We start from the raw sequence: 9,810 nt of genomic DNA, 5'->3' as shown, positions 1-9,810 counted from the left end.
ACCGTATTCTAGCGTGTGAGCCACAATTGCTTATCTTTCGGCGTTGCTACTATAATAGGTACATACGTATTTGTAGAACATGCTAAACCAGCGGTCGAATGGATACCTTCCTACCGACAACAGCTCAAACGAGAGTCGAGGGATTATGAATAACAAAGCAAGAAGCGCAGTTGGCCTACCTTTGCGGAGCTTCTTCTACTATGTGGACCATACCTATGTAAGTAGCAAGTTCGGCCTGTCCTCCATAGTATCCGTTCTCACGGTCTGGCGGAGCCGTCAATCCGAGTCTCATTCAGCCTGTCTGCCTACGAACCAGAGAAGCCAATGCCCAGACTCCTAGTTCCCGATCGCCGAACGACCCCATAGGAATAATGGGTGAAAAGACCTCAATTCACGGAGAGACACCGACAGTCTTCACGGCCAAACCCCGGACTTGCTTCCTAGTCTCTGTCTTTGCGTAACTCCATACCTAGTCTTGTTACCTCTCCCTCTCGCCTCTGCATTCCGACTTCTTCCGATGTCTATCCAGCTTTAAAATTACTAGGTAACTCCTCTAGACTCTACTGCCTGTACTTAACAAAGTATTGGCTACCTATCCGCAGTTGTTCAGGTATTATTCTTTGCATGAAGCCAGGCAAGGGTTCTAGCGTAGAAACGCAAGTAACGCCGCAGGAGTTTGTCTAGATGCTATCCATCCATGCCATGCCATCCATGTCAAGCAAGGCACACCAACGATCGATGTTTCAGTTACCTCACAAAATGAATAAATCACCAGCCCCTTGATGGTCGGATCATAAAACGCCGAATGGGAATTATACAGCGAATAGGCTTGGCTTGACGACTTCGGCAGGTGGTGATTTGCACCTCAATTCCAGATCGACAGAGTTGCAGTCGCTCTCTGTGGTTTCATTTCTCAGACATCGAGTTGCAGGAGTCTAGAACCATGAGAAATCTGCTGTAAACCGCTCATACCAAGCCGACATAGCCGCTGAGAAATATTGTGTTGATGCTTGAGGGGGTAGGACAAGCTGACCGATTCACGTCTCTGACCACCCTCGTTGTAGCTTAAATCTCATCGATCCAGCCAAATAACTGCCGAATTCCCGTTTAATTGATAATCAGTAAATCTTTCTTTCCAACGTTGCATTATTTTGACAACGTGTTTCCACCATGGCGGCTACTAAACGCGCCGCCGCGTCTATGGCGTGAACTGCCCCGCCATTAGGTTGGCAGGTACGGAGTAGTAACTTTGTGTTGGCCTGGAAATCAAATGCAAATACAGCCTCACGAATAGCAACAGCTGCACTTAATAGCTTGACGCGAGCACGTTCTGCAATTAATATTCATGTTCACCACACTGCCAGATTTTACACCGCGAGACGTAAGTATTCTCCAAATCAAGTCACGCTTACGGTCTAACAATTCAGTCGCATTCTCTGTGGTACAGATCCTCACGCAGTCCTTACATCCCACCTGGGCCCCTCGACGACTTTAACGAAGGCGCGCAAAACCAACAACATGGCGCAAACCAAGCGCGACAACGTACCAAAATCATCGAGCGATCAGCTCTCGCTCGACTTGCTGCTGATGAGCAATACATGCAGCGAAGACGATTGAATGTCCAGAACTATGGCAGCGGCTGGCTGAAACCTCCAGGTGTTCCAAAGACACTCCATCAAATGCGCGAGGAGAAGAGAGAGCAAGAGGAGCACCAAGAAGCAATGCGTCGAGAACAGCTAGCACAGGAGCTGGCTGAGGCCGAAGCCGAGGGTGCGCCTGGTGAAGAAGGGACGATGGACGATGTGCAGCTCGACGGGGCACAGGACTTAGATGATGAAATTCCAGATGCTGATGAAGGGTTTGGCTATGATCATGACGAAGATGAAGATGAAGATGAAGAGGAAGAGGAGGAGGACGAAGAAGAAGAAGAGGAGGAGGAGGAGGAGGAGGAGGGAGACGGCGAAGAGACAGATGACGAAGCCCTGAGGGCAGAGCGTCAAAACAATCTCATGGCTGCACACATGCGAATGGGCGACGACGCTTTCCGCGAAGCACTTGTACGCGGCGAGCCAGATACTAACGACATGTACGGCGAAGCGGAAGAATACGAAGAAGAAGAGACTAATGGCCAACTTCTCGATGAGGATGATTTCGTCCAGGATGAAGACCTTGGCATGGACATGGACGCCGATCTTGACGAAGACATCCCCGAGGCAGAGAGTCAGGGCTATGAGCACACCGACTCTGAAGCCGAACTTTCGAGCAGCGAGCAGCGGTCCAGCAGCGATGAGGAAGAGGATGAAGATGACATTGACACAAGCTTCCAACCTCGCTCTACGACTCTCCCACCGCCGCTATCACCCACGTTCCACGGCGGTCGGTCACTCATGTCACATCCTCGCGCCAGTATGGACCTGAGCAACTTGCTCTCCCAAGATGGTAGCAGCTTCATGCACAGCAGTCCCGTCGGACGACGAGCCCGTCAATGATAGCAAGCACAGTTACGACTAATGCGACATGACCACAGCCGAAGGATAGATTTAGTTCAGACAGCATTGTTATATACCCATTCATTGTTCATTACCAAGACAGAATTGAAGAATTGAGCGCTCTCTGCTTTATCGCAGCTTGCTTGCCACAGGCTTGCCCAGAAGTGTGTGATTACAATCTTTGTAAGAGGGGCAACTTTTTGGTCGTTGCGGTGATGTGATGCGATGCTTCTTCCAGATCCCGAATCGTCATGCAGTACTTGTAAATATCAGAACGCCCAACCAAACGCCATTCCACAGTTCAAATAATACAGCCTCCTTTTCCTACTCTTTCGCAATCAAACGGTGGCTCTCCAGAATCGCCTCGAGTCGATCGTTGAGTCTCATCGTATAATCTGAGTGTACTTGATCAAAGTAGCCATACGTAAATGAAGAGCATGATGACTGCAGCGAAAAAGATAAGCCAGACCTTCCATCCCACACCAGTGCGCTGAGCCATGACAAGCATGCGGTTCATAGTGCCCCTGAGACGCAAGCGAGTCGAGTCGAAAGTATCGTTCATCTTCTCCGCCAACGCTGAGGACTCGCGAATCTCGTCTCCGATGGCGACAGTCATCTAAAAATCACATGTTAGTCGACCAGCCGGACACAACCTGGACAAAGGGAAAACTCACATCCTTGAGAACCTTGACCTTGCCCAGAATACCCTCCACCTGCGCATCGTTCTGACTCTCAAGCTCGTTGAGAACTGCATCGCTATATTGGCCCCTCTTGTTCGGTGTCGCAGAGCGAAATGAAGCGGGCCGTGAACTGTCGAAACCACCCTGTCCTAGAGGAGAGGGAGAAGGGGCGCCGTATCCGCCGTAGCCATATCCTCGGTTGGGGCTTGCGCTGACAGGTCGTCGCGAGGCTGCGTCGCCATTGTATCCCTCGAAGAGAGCGCTACGCGAGTCACGCTGATGAAGCGACGAAGCGCCGAATCTAAAGATGCGCTGTCAGTTGATTGTCCTCCGAATCCTATCATGAGTTTGTGGTAGTGCGGGTTTGCCACATATGATTGAGGGCATCGTACCGTTGCGCCATGGCTATTTAGTCGAAACCCACAGCTAGTATGGAAAAGCCAAGAAGCGGTTTGTGAGTTTAGGGGATGAAGTGTTAAAAATGATCGAGGGGTTCGCGAATCTTGGATTCTGCCCCCTACAATACCCTGGTTGTTTTTCTTAGGTGTTCTCTAGGCCGATCCGATGACAGCGGTCTGGCTATGGCTCATTGGGGGAGCACGGATGATACGTACCGAGGGGCTGTCCAATCCCGTATCATGGTATGTTTTCTTCTCAGGGACAAGGACCAAATGCTAATTCTTGATGACATTGTTAATGTGGCTTCTTGGTTAGAGGTAGGTATTTATTTATGCACAAAATCACAAAACTTTCGTGATTGGGTACTTAAGATTGATATGCCTGAACCGAAGACACAGCGACGGCGCATGCCAGTTGGGAGCTCAAGCGCAGCTACGACATCCACTATACTAAAGCTAGTGAGAAACAACACAAACTCCTCACGTTGACACCGAGTTTTTGACTGTATTAATGCCATTCCGTGCTACTCTTCCTACACGTGAACTGTAAGCGTACAGAATATATGCAAAGCAGGTGAATGCTAAAGGTGGCCGATGCTATCCACGACTCCATGCCGCCTGGACCCCCGAGTATATGTTTGGGGGGTCGTGGGTAAAACAGGTATAATCATCCACGCTCCATCCCTTTTGTTTATTGCTCAGTTCCAAAATCATAACATCGTACCCATTCCACCCTATATAGACCGGTTCGTCAGGAGTGAAAGTCGCGACGTGCATTTAGTCGGACATCTTGGTGTCCTTGTCCTCGGCGGGCTGGAAGTCCTCGTCGTCTTCCTCGTCCTCGTCCTCAGCAGGGTGTTGCTCTGCGGCCTTGGCGAAGTCGATCTGGGCACCACGAGTGCGGCGGCCCTCGACAATGTTGCTGGGGTCAATCTCCTCCAAGCCGTCCTCGTCTGCGTACGTTGGTTAGCTCGGTTCATGATCTCAGTGATGTACGTGGGCGCAATTACCAGCCTCGGCGACCTAAGAAAGCCATGTTAGCATCGTTTCGAAAAGTAAGCAGCAGAATAGCAGTAAAAATATACCTCTTCCTCTTCATCGCTCTCGTCATCATCATCATCCTCATCCATGGCAGTGTCCTCAGTGACCTGCTCAGCGAGAGCCTTGCCCTTTCCCTTGTTCTCGGCCATGGTCTGGTCCTGAACCTGAGTAGGGTCCTGGGGAATGGTAGCGCTGTTGTCGGACATTTTTACTTTAGAGAATATTATTGGGAGTGTTGATGGAAGTGAAAGTGTTGTGGTCTTTTTTGGTAGCGGTGTGAATCGAAGTAAAGAAGAAGATGGGTTGGAGGGTTGAAATGCGGCGTGGGAGCTCTGAGTGGATTGGGTCTGGGCGCGCGTGCAGTTGCGACAAGCAGATTTAAAGCACCTAGTACGGTAAGAGTATCCAACTAAAGGCACCAGCCTAGCAACCAGATAATGTTAGTCCCAATATGGCTTAGCCTGGCCGGAGCTCAGCTTCACCCAGATTCCATACCACTTACCTCGTCTCATCCAGTCTTCAACAATAATACGTATGCAATCCCATATAGCATTGCTATAGTGGATGCATGGATTCTTCTGAGACAATATTCAAGAGAATTGATAAATTATCGAAATATGCTTTACCTCATATTAAATCCTCATAACTATTGCCTCGGGACTACTGGCCTCAGCTACCACACCATGAATGATGTCTCAGAGGAAACTTTTGAAAGAGCCATTGCTCTACATGCCATTGAAGATCTTAATGACTATGACGCTATGTGTATTCTCTAAAAGGCTTGTAAGGACTACCTAGGTAGGCATTCCTCATGGGCTGAGAGCGAATGCGCAACCCCGATCCAAGAAGGCAATGATCTCGATAAATCCACAAGAATGGTGCTTGCCATCACACCAAAAGTCAATAGCTGGGTTTCTTTTATTGCATAACGAACCCTCATTTTATAAGAAAAAGCATGAGCAGGGACTCTCGGGGCGACCCGTGGAACATGTTCAATACACTTGATGATAAGTTCAACAAACCTACGTCCTATATATTGAGATTGGAACCTATTACTCGTGGACCGTGGAGTTTACTGTTCAGTTACAGATTCCCATATGATACATTCCAACCTTCATTCTAATGGCCAACTACACGGAGGTTTCAATGCTTTAAACAAAGCCCGTAGACATATAGCATAGCGGCGCAGGGATGCCGCTGAGTTGTCTTTCCGTATCTTTGCAAGATTCAGCCTGACGCTCCAGGTAGTTAGTCACTGGGTACTGCAGGCTCCTGTAGTATGAAAGCTCATTCTACGCCTCCAACTCCGACGAAGTTATCGATCGAGAGTCTCTACGACAATGCATGTGATAATCGAGTTTGGTGACGTGTCCTTCATTGTACATATAAATGAATACTCTATTTTTCGCCTCCAGCCAGAGACATAACCACCACAATGGCAATGAGCCACCAGTACCTAGTTGAATATTAGCAACTCACTCTATGATATGTCCTCTTGTCAAAACGACTTACTTTTGCAAAAATGATTTGGGCTCCTCCTCCTCGGCAGCCTTTCTACCACCAGGTGACAGTACAACCGGCTTGTTCAGCTCAGGTTGGCTACCCTTCTTATCCGCGATCACAATTGCCTTGGGTCCAAAGTCCCTCGTCTGGCCAGCATCAACTCTAACACCCTTCAGCGTCACGCTGCGTACGTCGCCGCTCTCGTCTACGGAGAGCAATATTGTAGGGGCGTAACCACGGTCAAAGTTCTCCGTTGAAGCAGCAGTGGTTCCAGCAATCCATTTCTCAGATTTGGGATCGTAGATACCAACGCGGACAAGCGATACCGTCTCGGGTAGCTCAGGAGCCTCGTAGGAAACAACCTCGGTGGAGATGAGGGAGGCGGCGTCGTAGGCGATCTCAGCTAGGGGCTGAGGCAGTGAGGGTGCGGATTGGATGGGCTGGACGTAGATTTGGGCGGTGCGCTGCTCGGCTATGGCAAGCGCGGCAGCGCAGATTGTTGACAGAAAACTCGCGATCCTCATTGTGATTGCGAGTTGAAATTCCCCTTGATATACGGAGAGATGATGGTAATGAAGAGGGACAGTACTAAGCTATCAGAGCTTAAACGACACCTGGGAGGTAGGTTGACGCTGCGGCGGGTGATCGTCGGTTAATTTAGATGTCAGCAAAACCAGCACTCTCTCACATGAATGATGCCTGTAGATGTATAGAACTCGTGAAGTACTAAGCTTGAGTAACTCCCATATAATTGCACTAAAATAATGGAGAAATCCCAGTAAGGTCCAGTTAAGTTAAAGAAAAGTTTGATTCTAGAGTGTAGCTTCTTGCCTCTGAAATATGTACTTAAAACATCCGTTGCCTTTCCTTCCCTAGAAACCATCATGATACAATCAAGTAAATCGCCTAACGCAAAACGCCTGTAAATGTTGTGCTATGCATAACCATCCCTTGATCTTCTCATCATGCCCATATTCCCATTTGTCACATGATCCTCAATGAAACACGGTATCCTCTCGTTTCCCTATTCGATCCGCGAAGATGGAGATGGGTCGTCCATATCTCGGTATCGTATGAGAGCCAATCGTTCCACAACTTTAATCTTCCAAGGCAGCGTTGTCGCCGTCTTCGATCTCTTCGTCGTCGTCCTCTTCGTCCTCTTCGTCGGAACCATCCGATTCTAGCACGTATCCGGGTGTCCGCTCCACAAGACCCTTGTAATATGCAACGAGAACTTCGGGATTTGGAACAATTTTCCAGTCCACGCGGTAAAGGAATTCCAATTCTAGTAATTTGAGTTCGGCAACTCGAACTCCACCAACCCGGGCATAAGTGGTGTTATTCCAAAAAGAGTCTGATAACCCTTTGGCTGCAACTGTCGCTGCAGTTATGAGAAACCGATGCACGGTTAACGTATTAATAGTGAATTCTTGATACATAGCACAGAGCCGATCAATATAGTAGACCATCGCTAAGAGAAGTGGTGGTGTCAAGGTCGCATGGCGAGCCAAACGGTGCAAATAATCTCGAACTGATATTCCGGGCGGCGTTCTGAATACATGTTAGTTCTTAGTCACAGGTTAATGGTCGAGGAGTTGCTATACCTTGAGTGAAAGCGTGTCAAACCGCCGTTCGATATCCGAATGGCGTCATTTGTAGTGATCAGCTCTGACAGCATATGCGCAACCAGTTCTACCATGTCCTCGATGGCACAGAATTCATAGCGGTCCGGTAGCACTTTTGACGGCGGTGTGTCTGGTTTTGGTCGTTTGCTCGTTTGTGGTGATGAGCTGGAAGCGACAGTGGCTTGGGACTCAATCGGAGCGGGTGAGCTTCGACGTTTAGTTGGTGAAACCCCGCTTAGAGATTGACCTGGTTGCACAGGTTGGTCCTGAGAGGATCGTGAGGGGGGAGCAGGATGGGGCGATTGCGAAGGTTGTGCAGAGGCCTTTTGGGAGAGTGAGGACGGTGGTCGATGGGCTTCGTTAGGAGAGCCATGTATGCCTGGATCATTTGCGACGTATTGTCTCGGGCGTTGTATTGGAGAGGACTTCATGGCGTCGGCGGAAGGAGAAGCGTTGGAGCGGGTAGAAGGCCGTCGCCGGAGAGCTGGCGAAGGCTTGGAGGAGTGCTGAGGAGACGAGGTCGCATATCGAAAAGCGGTAGGTGAGGCATTGGTGGAAGCGGACAGAGCTGGTGACGTCTTCAGCATGATTTGCGGCGCATCGTCGAGCTGTCGGTTCGTCGGGGTCGTTTTGGGGGTCGAGGGGTTTTGCAGTAGTTGAAATGTGCGATTGGGCTTTGCCAGACAGGTTGTCTTTGGTAGGGCTGAAGGAAAGATTCGATGCTGAAAGTCGGTAAAGCAAAGACAAGGATTTGATTTGCAAGATGTTGGCAAGTGGCAACGGACAGGACGAGTAAGTGAAAGTCACTGTCAAGGGTTCAAGCCGGGGATAAGTTAGCTGGAGTAGAGCCAAATCGCGAATTAGATCATGGCGTTGTATCGATTCATCCCATGTGGGCGCGGCGCTGGTGCTGGCGCAATCTGAAAGTCAGGCACTGCGCTATGTACCAGAACGCTCACCGAGGGAGACCAAACTAAAGACTAGCCAGAGGTCCCAAAATGGCCTGGGCTGCTATGTTGGTACAGTAGGTAGATTATGGTCGGCACGCGGACAAAGAGTTTGGCTCTGGGATGACGATGGGTGGACTTCAATGCATTGGGTGAGAGTATGAGTGGGTGTGGATAAAGATCAAGGTCCAGTAACTTGCTGAAAGAAGAAGGCTACGGACAAGCCCGGGGCCGGGGTGCCGGGGGCTCAATTCTCTTCTTTCTAGGGGACTCTGGGCTTGTAATGAAAGGCCGGACCGCGCTGAGAAGTGAGGTGACAGCCCCAGGACAGGTGCAGAATTTCTCACCAGTGGAGACCCGGTGAGAAGTCACTCTATCCATCGTAAATGCCATAGGTTGCTCATTTGACGAGATCCCCATTCATCTTGGCAAGCCGAACTTGGCACAATGACTCGGGTAGAATAACGAATCCGAGCTACCTCTGCAAGCCCTAACATGAAGTTAGATGAGTTTTCTTCCCCTCGAGCACGGAAATATTTCCTCTCCAAGAGGGCTCGATAATGGCGGCAAAAGAGAGAAAGAAAAAGGCTCTTTTCCCCTCTTAAACCCTGATTGGATAATAATGCGTTTGAGATGGCGTCAGAGTGTGTCTTCATAAGGCACACCCACACGTTTAAGATCAGTCGTTGTGACAGGTCCATCCTACATGAATTGGTGATGGCTTCGTAAATGAGTTTTCTAAGCACACTGTTAAACTATTGAAATTGCCCTGTGTGCTCCAGCGAGCCTTTTCATGATTAATACAAGCAGACACTGTATCGGACTGGAATGAGGATGCTTCTCTAGCACTATAGTTACCCCCTTGGTATTGGACGTTGAGGTTACCCCAGACGGGATGCACGTTCATTCCCCAGAAAGAGCCTCGTACATGTTGGCTACTATGCGACGTTCGTGAGCCACTCGATACGCAACGTGGAGGGAACGACGCTCCGCCAAAGGTCAGAGGATAACTGACGGCCCCGGCACCTTGAGAGCCAATTCTATTTACCGACGCGGATCATTCTAAGTTAGGAGCTCGGTGAATGATTAGAGTATCGTGGAGGAGATTGGTGCTGCGGAGCGATATT

The 9,810-nt window shown here is 49.5% G+C and overlaps 5 protein-coding genes across 5 annotated transcripts; 1 reads left to right on the top strand and 4 right to left on the bottom strand.

Moving 5' to 3' along the window:
- The first annotated feature begins 1,929 nt into the window (after positions 1-1,929).
- Positions 1,930-2,542, top strand: EDB82DRAFT_488873 (uncharacterized protein). Its single transcript, XM_025729767.2, has one exon. It carries the CDS (start codon positions 2,010-2,012, stop codon positions 2,487-2,489), a length of 480 nt encoding a protein of 159 aa, XP_025588959.2. The 5' UTR covers positions 1,930-2,009; the 3' UTR covers positions 2,490-2,542.
- On the bottom strand, positions 2,543-3,776 carry EDB82DRAFT_488870 (uncharacterized protein). Its single transcript, XM_025729768.2, has 3 exons — positions 3,562-3,776; positions 3,164-3,470; positions 2,543-3,105 (listed from the first exon to the last, which is right to left on the bottom strand). Exons 1-3 carry the CDS (start codon positions 3,570-3,572, stop codon positions 2,899-2,901), a joined length of 525 nt encoding a protein of 174 aa, XP_025588960.1. The 5' UTR covers positions 3,573-3,776; the 3' UTR covers positions 2,543-2,898.
- Positions 3,777-3,928: 152 nt separating this feature from the next.
- Positions 3,929-4,966, bottom strand: EDB82DRAFT_488869 (histone chaperone domain CHZ-domain-containing protein). Its single transcript, XM_065608339.1, has 3 exons — positions 4,653-4,966; positions 4,578-4,590; positions 3,929-4,520 (listed from the first exon to the last, which is right to left on the bottom strand). The coding sequence occupies exons 1-3, from the start codon at positions 4,812-4,814 to the stop codon at positions 4,345-4,347; spliced, it is 351 nt and encodes a 116-aa protein (XP_065465717.1). The 5' UTR covers positions 4,815-4,966; the 3' UTR covers positions 3,929-4,344.
- Positions 4,967-5,624: 658 nt separating this feature from the next.
- Positions 5,625-6,753, bottom strand: EDB82DRAFT_488866 (uncharacterized protein). The gene is made up of 2 exons (XM_025729770.2): positions 6,121-6,753; positions 5,625-6,064 (listed from the first exon to the last, which is right to left on the bottom strand). The coding sequence occupies exons 1-2, from the start codon at positions 6,633-6,635 to the stop codon at positions 6,007-6,009; spliced, it is 573 nt and encodes a 190-aa protein (XP_025588962.1). The 5' UTR covers positions 6,636-6,753; the 3' UTR covers positions 5,625-6,006.
- A 349-nt stretch (positions 6,754-7,102) lies between these two features.
- Positions 7,103-8,757, bottom strand: EDB82DRAFT_68653 (cyclin-domain-containing protein). Its single transcript, XM_025729771.2, has 3 exons — positions 8,684-8,757; positions 7,716-8,542; positions 7,103-7,662 (listed from the first exon to the last, which is right to left on the bottom strand). The coding sequence occupies exons 2-3, from the start codon at positions 8,321-8,323 to the stop codon at positions 7,209-7,211; spliced, it is 1,062 nt and encodes a 353-aa protein (XP_025588963.1). The 5' UTR covers positions 8,324-8,542; positions 8,684-8,757; the 3' UTR covers positions 7,103-7,208.
- Positions 8,758-9,810: the final 1,053 nt, after the last annotated feature.

Source organism: Fusarium venenatum, assembly GCF_020744135.1.
Source record: "Fusarium venenatum strain MPI-CAGE-CH-0201 chromosome Unknown EDB82scaffold_1, whole genome shotgun sequence".
Taxonomy (NCBI): Eukaryota; Fungi; Ascomycota; class Sordariomycetes; order Hypocreales; family Nectriaceae; genus Fusarium; species Fusarium venenatum.
Note: the sequence above shows the minus strand (reverse complement) of the source record. Positions and strands in the feature narration are given on the sequence as shown.